Source organism: Musca domestica, unplaced genomic scaffold (assembly GCF_030504385.1).
Source record: "Musca domestica strain aabys unplaced genomic scaffold, Musca_domestica.polishedcontigs.V.1.1 45, whole genome shotgun sequence".
Lineage (NCBI taxonomy): Eukaryota > Metazoa > Arthropoda > Insecta > Diptera > Muscidae > Musca > Musca domestica.
The window spans coordinates 5,973,872-5,990,018 of NW_026712335.1; the positions used below are offsets into that span (position 1 = coordinate 5,973,872).

Below are 16,147 nucleotides of genomic sequence, written 5' to 3' on the forward strand. Positions count from 1 at the left end.
ACATTCTATTTTGTTGCAGGTATGCTCAATATTTGTTTTCGAGAAGAAAATTGCAGAAAAATTGCACAAACCGAGACGCAAAGAAACCATTACGGAAATTTTAAAAAATTCTGTAAAAAATTTGGAACGATTTCGACATCCGAAGGTAAGTCAGTGGTGTGATGGATTAAAATGCCATAACTACCATTGTTATATATATATTTTTAAATATTTTATAAAGTTAGTGTGAAATAAATATTAAGAGAAGGAATGGGCTTACCGGCAATAATCTGCAAAAAGAGAAAAAAATATTAAAATATAAAAAATAAATATGAAAATTCCATAGACTGTCGGAAATAATGTTGATAGATAGTTTTAAGGTAAAATATATATTTTTTGTATTTAAATCATTTTTTCTTTGTTATTTTCAAATAAAGTTTCAAAGATATGTAAATTGTATCTAAAATATTTAAAAAATGTTTTATCCATCCAATTTATATTTTTGATAAGGTTCCAAATATGCAGGGTGAGATAAAAAATTGCAACAAAGTCAAACGCCAAAATTTTTACTTTTTTTAAATTTTTTTTGAATGAAAGCAAAAAATGTCAGAAATAGCAGCAAGTTTTAGAATACGTTTACATTTATTCGAATTGGTCACCTTTGGCACGAATTATGCCCTTCCAACGGCCAATGAAATCGTCACACCCTGCCCGAATGTTGCTCTGCGGTATTTTGGTCCATTCACGACGAAGCGCTTGCTTGAGGTGATCGACACTTTGGTATTTTTTAGAGCCAACCTTGCTTTTCAAAATACTCCAGACACAATAGTCCAACGGATTGGTATCTGGAGATTTTGGTGGACATTGTGCGCTGGAAATGAAGCGAGGAAACTCATTTTGTAATCATTCTTGGGTGGCGCGTGCTGAGTGCGATGATGCTGAGTCCTGTTGGAATGTCCAAGTCAAAATGTTTGCGTACCTAAGGCTTTAATACACCCTCCAGAATATTTTCGCGATAATATTCGGCATTTATTCTGATGTAACGGTCGATTAATACGAGCGGAGAGCGACGATCGGCTGTTATGGCAGCCCACACCATCACCATAGCCGGCGCTTGAGTTCTGGTGGCCAACCGCTGGCCTCTTTGGCAAGTAAACACCGATCATTTTGTTTGTTTACAAACTGCTGGACAACGAATGTTTTCTCTTCGGAGAAGATACGGCTCACGAGACATATTTCGGCCACTGCGACGAGGGTTTCGATCAAGTCGCTGCTTTACTTTTCGAACAGTTTCTGCTGATGTGCCAATTCCATCTGATTGGTATACGGAGATTTTGGTGGCCATTGTGCGCTGGAAATGAAGCGAGGAACCTCATTTTGTAACCATTCTTGGGTGGAACGTGCTGAGTGCGATGGTGCTGAGTCCTGTTGGAATGCCCAAGGTCTGCGGCCAAAATGTTTGCGTGGCTTTAATACACCATCCAGAATATCTATTCTGATGCCACGGTCGATTTATACGAGCGAAGGGTGACCACCGCCTGTTATGGCGACCCACACCATCACCATGGCCGGCGCTTGTGTTCTTTTCTTGAGTGGTCGGCCGAAGGTGGACATTTTTAGCTGACCTCTTTGGCAAGTAAACACGATAATTTTGTTTGTTTACTAACTGTTTTCTCATCGGAGAAAACCAAATTCGGCAGTTCACCATTTTCGGCCAAGCGAAGCAACTCTTTAGCTCATTTGAGTCTATTTTCTTTCTATCGCGGTGTAAGTTCTTGCACTTTTTGGAATTTTAATGGCTTTACCCCGAACTCAATTTTTTCAATATTTGTCAAATGGAATATTGCGATATGTTCAGCTCACTAGCCATTTTTCGGCAACTGCGACGCGGGTTTCGATCAAGTCGCTTCTTTACTTTTCGAACCATTTCTACTGATGTTGCTGTTTTTTTTTTTTTTTTTTCGTCGACTTCCTTGACGTCGGGCTACGTTATCACGGTAACGGGCGATGGTACGAGGCATAAAAGATTTTTTCACATTTAAATGCTGGAGTGCTCTAACGATAGCCACTTGTGATTTATGTTAAGAGAGCTTTCTGAATTGACAAAATCTGTCAAAATCGGTTTAGCCATTCTTGAAATATAAGCATTTTAGCTAACATCCCCTTCCTTTATATATATACATTGTATATATTTCGCTATATATTTACTATATATTCACTATCGGCATCTACGTAGCGGTCAGAATTGACCTATTCGTCTATTTGTGATTTCACCGGGATTAAAAATATTCGCGGTTTAGTGGAAAAATTGACTTATATTTAATACAAATGTTATGGTCTATTTCATTCACTAAATATTGTCCAAATCGGAAAGCTTCTGCCCTGCCTCAAACTCTAGCTCGATGTTAACGTTGGCGTCGATTTGTCTATAATTGCAACCTGTAGAGCAACTGCAAAATAAGGATATTGTTCAGTTTTTGGTCCATTTCAATCCTTAAATATTATGCGATCGTCTAAAAAAGCAGTAGGCTTCTATTCTGAGCATAACCCCACCTCCATTTTCAATTGAGCATCGGGCTATAATTGAGTCCTGTAGAGTGATTACAAATTAATATGGACAGACGGACGGACATACATAGCTAGATCGACATAGCTCGACTTTACCATGTGGGAAACCAATATTTCTTGGTGTTACATAATTTTTGGTCCAATCAAACTTATAATATATATGTAATATTTTCAATTTTTCGAGTTTTGTCTCGTTAAGGCGAAGGTCAATCTTTTTTGATTTATTTATTTTTGTTATAAAATCTCCTAAAATAGTTTCTCATATTTTTCTCAATTTTTCTTCTCTCAATTATTTGCAGATGTTGCAGGTCATTCACACTGTGGAGGAATCATCTGACACTTTAGCATTTGCCACAGAACCTGTTATGGCCAGTTTGGCAAATATTTTGGCCTATCATGTAAGTATTTTGAGAACAATTTTTCCGTATTTTCTATAGAAACCAAAAATAAACATTTGAATAACATTATTAAGGTAAATGGTGAGGCCTATGTCATTTGTATGTCATCAATCTCCAAATCTGTAACATATTTAGCCCTCCCCCCAGAAAACACATTATTTTTATTTGAAAAGCTTTTTCACATTTTTTTTTTTGTGTTTACCCAAATCTTATGGTTTTGCCCCTCTGTCACATTATAAAGTCATTTTGTGTTGGGGAATGTAAATGAATTTGTTAAAATAGGGAACGGTATGAAATACTTGTTTAGGATACTGCCCTAAGGATATTTGCTACAGTTTTTCTTTCTGAAGTGTTCAGAGTTGAAAAAAAAAAATTAATGGGAAGAGCATTTGGTGTATATTATTTTTGGGAACTTAATTCGGCCTAGATTCCTTGAAAGGTTCGACAAGAAAATCGACTAAAACTAAAATTTATTACATCTGTAGGAGTTGAAATATTTAAAAACAATTATGGAAAGCAATATGGAGAAGGGTATTTTCCTTAAACCTGAATCTGATAAAACAATGTACAGGGTGAGATAAAAAACTGCAACCAACTTCAGACTGCTGAGCATTTTGGTGAAAATTTTCCAGAAAAAAAGTTATTCGTGATGGAATTCAAGCGTGATAGTGTAATTTTTTTATATTTGGCTTGAAAACCACAAGTGGCTATCATTAGAGCACCCTAACATTTAAATGTGAATAAATCTTATGTGTTTCGTAATATCGCTCGTTACCGTCATGCTGGTAGCGTAGCCCGACGTCAAGGAAGTGAGCGGAAGAAACAGCAACAGCAGCAGAAATGGTTCCAAAAGTAAAGATGCGACTTGATCGAAACCCGCGTCGCAGTGGCCGAAAAATGGCTCATGAGCTGAACATATTGCAATGTTCCATTCGACAAATATTGAAAAATGAGCTCGGGGTAAAGCCATTGAAATTCCTATAAGTGCAAGAACTTCCATCGCAAAAGAAAGAAAATAGACTCAAAAGAGCTAAAGAGTTGCTTCGCTTGGCCGAAAGTGGTGAACTGCCGAATTTGGTTTTCGCCAGCAGTTTGTAAACAAACAAAATTATCATGTTTACTTGCCAAAGAAGTCGGCGGAAAATGTGCATCTTCGGTTGGCCACCAGAACTCAAGCGCCGGCCATAGTGATGGTGTGGGCCGCCATAACAGCCGATGGTCGCTCTACGCTCGTATTAATCGACCGTGGCATCAGAATAAATGCCGAATATTATCGCCAAAATATTCTGGAGGTTGTATTAAAGCCTTGGGCACGCAAACATTTTGGCCGCAGACCTTGGACATTCCAACAGGACTCAGCACCACCGCACTCAGCACGCGCCACCCAAGAATGGTTACAAAATGAGGTTTCTCGCTTTATTTCCAGCGCTCAATGGCCACCAAATTCTCCGGATACCAATCCGTTGGACTATTGTGTCTGGAGTTTTTTAGAAAGCAAGGTTGGCGGTAAAAAAATACCAAAGTGTCGATCACCTCAAGCAAGCACTTCGCCGGATATGTCACAATACCGCAGAGCAACATTCGGGCAGCGTGTGACGGTTTCATTGGCTGTTTGAAAGTGCCAAAGGTGACCAATTCAAACAAATCTAAACTTATTCTAACATTTGATTTTTTGCTTTCATTCAATAAAATTTAAAAAAATGTAATAGTTATGGCGTTTGACTTTGGCATTTTTCATAGAATTCCAGACAAGACTTTCTGACTTTTGTTAAGCCATGTGATAATAATGTTAAAAATACTCAAAACTTCAAGTCAATTGACAAAAATGGAATATATAAAGTTTTACCATGAGCGTTAGCTGGTCCATCTTTTGTCGTTTGGTGATCTTGAAGAAATTACACATTTCAATCCAAATTTTCAACACTGGCGTGTTTCTACCAAACATTTATAAAGTTTAATTCATTACTTCCTATCGAAAAACTTTTTTAAAAATTTATGAATTCTTATTCATCTACAACGTAAAATTATTAAAAATCTGCCGTAAGAGATGCATTCCCCTTCTAACTACCACCACCTGCAAAAAATGCTGAAATTTAAGTTCACAGTGCAGAGTAGTCTATTGTTTTTTGTTTTTCTTATCTCACATCTAAACTTTGTCAACGAATCCCTGTAATGAATTCATATTTTCCTGGACAGCCATGTACTTCAAAAAGTTTTTTGTTGCCTCTATTTCCCCTGTCATGACCGTAGTAATGCGGTCACACCAATGTCATGCACAGACATCTATGTAAATGTGTATTGGGTTGGTTTGACCGCTGTCAGTGTGTGTGTGTAGTTACATATTTTTTTACAACACTACTTGTTGTTGGACAATATAGGTCATATAGGCAAAATATTTTTAAAAAATTCTTCTAAAGACAGAAAAATTTTCAAACATAAAATTTCACAGAAAAGAGAATACTTTTAAAATGTCTCCTATAGAGAAAAGAGGTCTTTTGTGGACAGAAAAAAGGACTGCAAAGAAATTCGATCGACGGAAGACTCTTATATAGGGAGAGAACCTGCATCTGAAGCGAGTAAACCTTTTATTTGTCTTCTATAGACACATGTCATTTTAAAAGCTTCCTATTGGGAGAGGTCTTCTATAAAATGAAAAGTTTTAATATGCCTTCTAAAAACTGAAGACGTTTGAAACTTTTTGTATACTGGCCTTTTAAGGGGGTTCTATAGCCAGAAGAACTCTTAAAGCTCCTCCATTGACAGAATTCTTTTTGATTTTCATAGAGCGAGTTAAGTGTTAAAGATCCCTCCTTTTTTTTAAAAAAAATAAAAGTATCTTTACAGAGAACGTCTGTATGGAGACCTTTTTTAGGTCTTGGATGGAGAAAAGACCACGATATGCAAAAAAAAATATTTATAGGTCTTCTATAGAATGAAGAGCTTTTAAATGCCTTTTTAAAAACAGAAGACGTTTGCCAGACTACGTTTTAAAAGTAGACAGACTACGTTTTAAAAGTCTTATATAGCCAGAAAGCTCTTCCATTGGCAGAAGGCATTTGTATGTTTTTATAGAGCGATTTAAGTGTTAAAGGTCTTTTTTGTAGACAAGTATTAGGTCTTATAAAAGAAATTGAGGTCCCTTACACAGTGGTTTCTTTATAAAGAAAGACAACCTTTTAATTGTTGCTTTTATTTAAAAAAACTGAAAATGTTTTGAACAAGACTAGAGAGTCTTCTATAGACAAAAGACCTTTTGACCTTTTTACAGTTTGAGGTCCTTTGCGGGGAAAAGACCGACTTAAAGTCCTTACCCAAAGTAAAAAAATAAACATATTAAAAGTGATTTTTTTTTTTTTTTTTTTTTTGTGAGGAAATCTGTTTTTAATTTTTACGATAGAAAGAAGAGGTCTTTTATTAAGGTCTTTAGAGTATTATATATGTACATGTACACAGAGAAGATTTCAAGGTGTACGGTAAGGAAAATGCCTTTCCAAGCTTCTTCCACTGAGAAAAGGTCTGATAAAGATTTTCTATAGCAAATATATATTTTTATAGGTCTTCTTTACATAAAAGACATTTTAATGATGTTCTATACAACGAAGTCATTTTAAAGGTCACTCATAAAAATAATGGGGGGTACCTGGGGTACCTTGGAAGGTGCTCTCCGAGAAACTGAAAATTTTTCCCAGATCTAGAAATACAATACCCATTAGAAACTAATTTTAAGGTCTGTTAAATAAAGAGCTCCCTTTAGAGATGTTGTATTGTAAAGAGACCTTTTTAGAGGTATAGAGGTTAAGATCTAGAGAGATAGAGGTTAAGATCTTCTGAAAAAAGAAGTAATAGAAAATATTGTTTTTAATTATAAAAAAACTTCAAAGGTGTTCTATCCATAGAAAAGACTTCTATATACTGAAGACCTTTCGCAGGTTTTGAATGAAGACTTTTTATAGATATTCTAACTTCTGCCTATAGGACAACCTTTAAAGGTTTTTTTTTATAGAGAGAAGAGATTCAAAAGGCCTTCTAAAGACTGAAGGCGTTTGGAAGATTTTAGTACAAAAAACAGTTTTACATGTCTTCTATATGGAAAATATTCTTTACAGAGTAAAGATCTTTTGAAGGTCTTCGATAGACCATTTCAAGGATTTTTATAGAAAGAGAACACCTCTAAAGGTGATCTCTGGGAAAATACGTTTCCACGTTTCTCGGTAGAAAGAAGACTTTATATTTTTGAGTGTCTACTACAGAAAGAAAACCTTTTGAAGGACTTCGAAATATGCGAAATCTTCTGTAGTTATTCTTTTGAGAGAAGATCTGCTAAAAAACCTGTTAATGATCGTATAAGGACAGAATACCTCTTACAGGTCTTCTACACCTTTTTCAGATGTAATTCGAAACATTCTAATTGTAATTTGAGAATTATATTTGTAATTCGAATCATTCGACTTGTAATTCGATTCATTTAAGTTGCAATTCGAGAATTCTAATTGTAGTTCAAACTATATCAGTTGTAAATCAAGAATTCCAATTGTAATTCATATTATTTCATTTGTAATTCGAATTATTCCAATTGTAATTCGGGTTATTTCAATTGTAATTTGAATTATTTCATTAATTACATTACTTTTGTTGCAAAATAATTTATAATTCGAATTTTTTTAATTTTAATTCGAATGATTTAATTTCAAACTTTAAATGTAAAAATTCAAATTACAAATAGAATCATTCGAACTACAATTGGGATCATTCGAACTATAATTGGAATAATTCAAATTGCAAATGAATTGAATCGAAACAAAAATGGAAAATTTTGAATTAAGATCGGAATAATTCGAATTACAAACACAATAATTCCAATTACACATGAAATAATTCGAATTACAAATGAAATCTTACGAATTAAATAAAAAATTCGAATAACAACTAAAAAAGGTGTAGACACAGAAAGCATTGTAAATATCTTCTGTAAACCTAACGAAGGTCTTCTATTGGCGGCAGACGGGTTCTCTACGGAGAGAATGCGATTTAAATCACCTATAGTTCTTTTGAAGATGTTCTTTTTAATAGCTTCAATGGATGGACGATCATCGAAAGGACTTTTATAAATCGAAAATCTTTTTAAGGTCCTTTATACTAGCGCTATAAGAAAACATGGATTTTTTTTAGGACCTATAAAGAAAGTTATCGTCTACAGCGGTTGGTATTTCCCAGGATCATCAAATACAAATTTTGAATTACTTCCGCTAAAAGCTGCGGCTAAAATAATCAAAATGGGAGCTATATAAGCAAAAATTGGAAACAAATCCATTTGAAAATGTGACTATTTATGTAAAAATTCCGATGAACCACCATTTACAGGAAAACGTGAACCTATACAGGGTGAGATAAAAAAATGCAAAAAAGTCAAATGCCATAATTTTTACTATTTTGAAATATGTCAATAGTCCAACGGGTTGGTATCCAGAGATTTTGGTGGCCATTTTGCGCTGGAAATGAAGTGAGCAACCTCATTTTGTAACCATTCTTGGGTGGCGCTGAGTCCTCTTGGAATGTCCAAGGTCTACGGCCAAAATGTTTGAGTGTCCAAAGCTCCAAATACACCAGAATATTGAGTTCCAGAATATTGAGTTTTGGTGGCCAACCGAATGTGCACGATGATTTTGTTTGTTTGTTTACAAACTGCTGGACAACGAATGTTTTCTCATCGGAGAAAACCAAATTCGGCAGTTCACCACCTTCGGACAAGCGAAGCAACTCTTTGGCTCTTTTGAGTCTATTTTCTTTCTGTTGCGGTGTAAAATCTTACACTTTTTGGAATTTCAACAGCTGTAATTTTAATAGCTGTCGAACGAATGGCTTAGAAATGACAGCATTCTGAAGTTGGTTGCAGTTTTTTCATCTTACCATGTATAGGCAATGATTCATTTAAAAATGTGACTATTTCCGTAAAAACTCCGATTAAATATTTAAAGCAAAATGTGTACTCAGCCGCAGGAGCCATTACGGGCCCTAAATACCGAATTTTAAGAAATTTCATTAAAAATGGTGTACAAAAGTGGCTGATACAGCTCTTGAAAAGCTTCCTCGAAAAAAGAGACCAAAATTATTGAAATACTGAATTCCAATACGCAGAAGTGGGGAGCACCGAGGCTTTAATCTCACCTTTGGATACTATCATCCAAAGTATAATTTTTTGTACTTTTTCATGGAAAAGATAGAAATTATGGCACGTATTGTAAAAATACCAAATATCGGGAAGTACTGTTATATGAGAACTATACAAGAACGTGGACTGACTCCCACTTACAAACTTATCGATGCCGATGGCAAAATACATATACATCATTTTAGCATTTTTTTTTTTCAATTTATTCGAAAGAGATCATGATTTCAACAGGCAGACTGGATAAAACAAGTATTTTCAAATGGAAAAGGGATTTAATGAAATTATTATAACGTACAAAATAAAATTGTCAAACCGGCCAAAAATATTCCGATCGAACCACACCATTATTTAATAGAGATACTATTTTAATTTTTTTTTTTTCATTTTTTCGTTCGAAAGAAAAACACATACCACCACCCCCTTAAACTAAATATGACATTGGCATGTTTTTACATTTTATTATCTGTTTTTATTTCTCAACAGTTTCGTTTTTTGTTGTTGTTGTTTGCATTGTTGGCATATCTTGTGTCAGACAAGCAAACAAACCCGACGCAAAAAACAAGGAATTTAGAAACCCCACAACAATAACCAAAGTAAACCACATAAAAGCCAACATGTTGAATATTACAACATGTTGCTGTTGTTATTTGAAAAGTTTTTCTAGTTGTGTGTGAGTGTGTGTGTTTTTTTTTTCGGAAAAATATATCAACAACAACAAAAACCCCAGTCATGGTGACAACAGTAGCAACACAACATAAGGAATTAATTTTAATTGCAAAATGGACAAGCTGGAGTCGGTCTTTTGACCCAGTTTGTACAACAACAACAAAAAAAAAAACAAATACATATTTATTACAACTAATTTATGTATGGTTGTGTAGTTGAAAGTTGGTAAAACTTTTATGAAAATTAATTGCAGGCTGGATTTTTTTATTCAAAGTTTTTAGAAGACATTTGAAATGTGATGTGGCTACTTAAAAATGATTTATTACATCATCATGTTGAAATTTAAACGTTTCCTATTTCATTACAGGAATCCAAGACATATGAAAATGTTATGCCACCCAATTCTGGAAATAATCAAAATACCCAACCCAGCCAACCTGCCGTACCACAGAGACCGGCCCATGCCAAGGAGTATACGTTTTTGGATATTGAATTGAAGTGTGGATTTTTACAGGTAAGCAAATGAATCCATTAAGGATGTTTGATGGGAAATGTAGAGTACAAAGAAACAATATGACGCCGATGTGGAACTGTTAATTATTAATTTGAATTAAAAACAGCCCAGATAGGTAAGGCGAACATTGAAAGATGGTATTTTAAATTCTTTTTTAGTTTTTGCTCAGTGGTATACTGCCTCTATACCTACTTCAACTTCAATCAGAGTTTTCATAGCTACTCCTTATCAATGCTAAACCTGTTCACCGACCGTATGCTGTCAAATTTAGAACATTTTGATACAAATTGTACGAACTTTCAATACAGCTCCCATATCTCATTTTTACAATTTAAGAAAATTCCGTTCACACAATGCAACGATTACAAAGTTTAGTAGAGTTTAGTTTTTTTCTCTAATTAATAAACACATGCCTATAAATACCTAGCTACCTCAATCCTACATTTAACAATTACTTCCAGTACAAGGTTCAACTGTCTTAGTCATATCAGTTAAGCGAACGGAAATTGTCCTAATGGTACGATTTTTAACAAGTAAAAAGAACCTAAATTTGGCCGGGCCGAACTTTTAGTACCATTCACCACTTGGTGGAAACTTGAAAAATTTAAAAAAATCGTGAAAAATACCATTTAAATCAAGGCTAGGCAAAGAGTATCCCTTGGGATATCTGTGTGTTCACCAACACAACTGCAAAAAATAAATTGTTTTGAATTTTCTGTAAAATTGGTTTTGGGAGAATATTTAGTTTTATTCGAGCAGTCAATGGGGAAGGTGCTGTCGGATATTTTTATGTATACACCATAAGAAATATTGGAGCACATAAATATATCTAACTACAAATTTCAAACAAATATTTGCGAAATTGTAAAAATTACGACTGTTGAGATTTATTTATTTATTTATTTATTTTTTATTTTATTTTATTTTTTTTTTTTTTTTTTTTTGATTGATTTCTGTTTGACAGAATTTGTATAGGGCTTCATATTTTAGAAGTAGGAGTTCATTTTAATATCCCCCGATTTCTATGAGTAAAATCAGAGTAAAATTCTACGACTATTTGCATATGTCTGTATGTCAGCCCGTGGAGATCGGTATTACTTTTTAAGGGTCAACGTAGGTGGTAAGCATGTTAGGTCCGAAATTATTAAACACAAATAACATCAAAATTATGTAACATTTCTGAAAATGTTAACTTATATATTTTTGAAGGGCATTTGTATCTTTTTGTATACCCTCCACCATAGTACGGAGGGTATATTAAGTTTGTAACACATCGAAATATACATTTTAGACCCCACAAAGTATATATATTCTTGATCAGCATAAAATTCTATGCCGATTTAGCGATGTCCGCCCCTCTATCCGTCTGTGGAAATCACTCTAGCTTTCGAACGAAATGAAATAGGTTAATAAAATTTTACTCAAATGTATATTACGTCTGCAGGACTTTTGATATTGAACATGGGCCATATCGGTCCACGTTTTGGTATAGCCCCTATATAACGGTAACTCCTGATATTCAGTATTTTGATGATTTAAGCTACATTATTCACCGATTTTTTTTAGGTTTCGCATTTGAATATTGTATTGGCTTACGACAAAATTGCCTATGCAGGTCAACGTCGTCGTATAGACCCTAATAAAACGGCTACATTCGGTATTTTAAGGATTTTAACAACAATTTTAACGGATTTTATTTATTGAATACTGCCAAATTCGTTCCACCCGTATTCAAAGTTCAAAGGCCGAACTTACAGTTTTTTGATTTATTTTAAAATGAATAATAATTGAAATAATTGTGGAAATATATCTCCGAATTGTCTGATCAAAATATTAATTTTTACCAACACTTTGTTTTGAATATAGAAAATTTAAAGATAAAAAATTATTTCTCACTGTGTTAAGAGAGGCAAAAAATACGTGCAATATTTTGTTATTTCTAAATACATACAGTCACAAAAAAAATTTGAGGCTCTCTGCCTAGCCCTGGTTTAAATGAAAACTGTTATATGGGCCCTTTACGAAGAAGGACCTGCATAAGTAATTGTTGTCATAGACTATAGTACCGATTCCGAACTTCAAATGCGAAAATTAACAAATTCCGGTAGTTAGTGTCACTAAAATCATCAAAATACCGAATATCGAGAGCTACCGTTATATGGGGGCTATAGGAAAACGTGGACCGATATGACCCATTTACGAGCTTAATGTCATTACAACAGACAGACGGACAAACGGACATCGATGTGAGTATTTCGAGGAGTTACAAACAGAATGACAGTAGCAATTTTTACTCCAGCAGTGATCATAATGCTTGTAGCTTCATCTGTTTTCTCCGCATTAGTACCAAAAGCTTAGTGCAAAATCCCAATGAATTTAGCTTTAGTCGTTTGGTCTAGGTTTTAATAAATCAGTCAAGAGCTTGTAGCAATGCTCTTGCTAAAGAGAAAAATGTGTTTCGCTAACCAATCTCAGTTGAGGAGAGAGTACACACGTCTCTCGTACTTTGCGTACAGTAGTATTCGACGATTTCGGAAGAAAACTGTTCTTTAAATTTCGGCCGTTCCACGAAGTAAATGAGAATTTCTTGCCCTATTATCTGCCAATCTACAGAATATCATCTATATCCCTGTGGGTAAATGGCAATCTTATTGAATAGAAACCTTAATATCGGATGTATGTTCAAAGACGATGTATGGAGCAGAGACGTTTCTTCAACTTCTCTCTTGGTCTGATACAAGCGTGGTATCTATGAACTGTTTCATACTCTTAATACTTGGCAACATCGGATAAATCCTCCAAAATGTGCTTCACTGAAATAGGTTTGTTTGGACGAAAATAATTTTTAGGAAATTTAGAGCGGATCTAACGTAATATCTTTGAATGGCTGGGTATCTGGACCTTCTGACACCTCTCCAATAAAAAGTCCTAACATTGAATAATTATTGCTTTCCGATTTTCTTAAATCTATGGATATTCCAATACTTCTACCAAAATAAGATCTATTTCAATTTCAATTTCTCAATTCTCAAAACTATGTTTACAAAACTAAATAATTACAAATTTGTATAATTAGGAAAAGAATGGAGAAGCTGTATCAAAAAATTAAAACTAAGAATAAAAAAGTCCAATGTTAATAATGTTCAAGTGAACTCCCTGGTGATGAATATCGAAGATAGTCAGAGTATTGGGAAAATAAATTGAAATATAAACCAGTAAAAAAAAGTCCTAAAGTCGGGCGGGGCCAACTTTATGATACCCTACACCACTTTGCTAATTCAGTAGAGCTCCACATAACAATTAAGGGTTTTTATGATATGATTATTATAATTATAACTTTAAAGTTCAAAGGAGTAAATATGCCGAAGCATTTGTATGTTTTAAATTCGGACTTGTATTGCCCATTTGGTGCAAAATTAATTTGAAATCAGATAAAAATATATATGGGAACTATATCCAAATCTGAACCGATTTCGATAAAATTTGGCAAATATATTTCTGAGCTGTATTTCATATATTTCCCTGAATATTGTTACGGCTGTGGGTAACAAATATAACAAATCGGATGAACAATATATATGGGAGCTATAGCTATATCTGAACCGATTCACCAAATTCGACATACTAGCTTCTAGACTCAATTCGGTCGTAAGTGCCAAATTTCGTCCCATTTGGACAAATATTAGACGTTTGGTGCACAATAAAAGGTAAATCGGACGAAGTTATATATGGGAGCTATATCCAAATCTGAACCGATCTCGATAAAATTTGGCAAAGATATTTCTGAGCTGCATTTGATATATTTCCCCAAATATTGTTGTTACAGAGTGCATATTACGGCTACGGAGGACAAAAATAACAAATCGGATGAACAATATATATGGGAGCTATAGCTATATCTGAACCGATATCGATCAAATTTGGCATACATATTTTCAGGCCTACTTTGGTTGCATGTGCAAAATGTCATTCTATTCGGGCTGATATTACACGTTTGGTGCTCAATAAAAGACATATCGGACGAAGATATATATGGGAGCTATATCTAAATTTTTACCGATTATCTCCAATTTCAATAGGGTTTGTCCTTGGGCCAAACAAATGTTGTTTGGAAAATTTCATCTGAATCGGATAGTAAATGCGACCTGCATTTTGTTCACAACAATACATGGACTGACGGACGGCCAGACAGACGGACTGACATACATAAATCAACTCAAAAAGTGATTCTATGGAGATTCTCAAAAGTAACTATGGGTCTATTTCGCTTCCTTCTCCATGTTACAAACAAATGCACTAAGACATAATACCCTTACAACTCTGTGGTGTAAGGTGTAAAAACAAATACGTCTGCTTTTTTTTTAATTCTGAACCTACTAAGCCAAACGAAAAATCGGAAGATTATAGCAAATTGTTCAAAATTATTCTTTAATTTATTTCATTACCAAAACTACAAAAAACTCTCTTTGCATAATTATTATTTTTTATTTATTTACGAAAATAACACCAAATTTGGAATACTAATTATAAACATTTATATTTCTTTCTCTTTTTTTTCCAGTTAGTGGAGGCGATAACATTTCTGCATTATTCGGGGCATGTCATACATCGAAACATATGTCCGGCGTCAATATTTATTACAAAAAGGGGTACCTGGAAATTAGGTGGCCTAGAATTTTTAGGTAATTTGCTAAACATTTTTCAATACTATAAAACATTTAATATAGAAACCGTTTAAATAATAATCGCAATCCATGAAATTTGAATGCGTTTCTGCCAAACAAATTATTATTATTATTATTATTATTATTATTATTATTATTATTATTATTATTATTATTATTATTATTATTATTATTATTATTATTATTATTATTATTATTATTATTATTATTATTATTATTATTATTATTATTATTATTATTATTATTATTATTATTATTATTATTATTATTATTATTATTATTATTATTATTATTATTATTATTATTATTTCAATTTTTTAAGTAATCTACCCTTAATTATGTTTTTCATTTTATTATTCGACCTTTTTGTTTCTAATATTGAATAAGTTTTAGACCTCGAGCTTGAAAAACTTATCCATTATTCTAACTTTAATATAAAATTATTATTTTTAAGCGGGATTCATTTCCTCGATATGTAATTCATCAAAAACTACCAAATAACAATATTAAATTTTTCAAAATTTTCCCTCATTTTACAGAAAGAATGAATGAGACTGATATCAATGACTTTATAACATGTCAACCATGGACAACTCGCATATCAAAAATGGCACAGCCAAATTTGGATTTTATGCGTAAGTATACGACTGCTGCAAATACCCGTGACTTAAGTCACTACAACTACAAGTGTAAAACATTGTCACCCCATGGAAATTTTCCATAATACTTTAAATCAACAAAATGTCGTAATGTCAGTCTTGTAAAAGTTATAAATTGTTTATTTTTCTCTTTTTTCTTTTCTTTTGTCTGGTTTTCTTTTTCTTCTGCGTCTTCGTCTTCTTTTTCTTTTTTCTTCCAACAGCACCTGAAACACAATTACATTCGAAATGTAGTCTTCTCAGTGACATGTTTTCTTTAGGTTTAGTAATCTGTGCTGTCTTCAATAGAGGGCGACCCATCATACAATCGGGTAATGTACCCGCCAACTATATCAAGCAATTGGAAGCGGTAAGTGGGAGTGATTCGGCGAATGCAGACAGACTGTCACTGCATCGTGGGCATTTACTTTTAGTCACTTTATTAAGTTTTTTACTTTGGCATTCATTTAAATGAAGCAGACAGTTTTTTTTTTAAGGAATACCGAAACAGTGGTGAAAGATTGAGAAAA

General features: G+C 33.6%; 1 protein-coding gene across 1 annotated transcript in view; it reads left to right on the forward strand.

The window, feature by feature from the left end:
- LOC101897672 (SCY1-like protein 2) overlaps positions 1-16,147 on the forward strand; it is a 98,905-nt gene that overhangs the window by 1,085 nt on the left and 81,673 nt on the right. The window contains exons 2-7 of the mRNA XM_059127515.1: positions 20-145; positions 2,847-2,945; positions 10,148-10,294; positions 14,856-14,976; positions 15,519-15,614; positions 15,842-15,987. Coding sequence (XP_058983498.1) covers positions 20-145; positions 2,847-2,945; positions 10,148-10,294; positions 14,856-14,976; positions 15,519-15,614; positions 15,842-15,987 — 735 coding nt within the window. The remainder of the gene's footprint in view (positions 1-19; positions 146-2,846; positions 2,946-10,147; positions 10,295-14,855; positions 14,977-15,518; positions 15,615-15,841; positions 15,988-16,147) is intronic.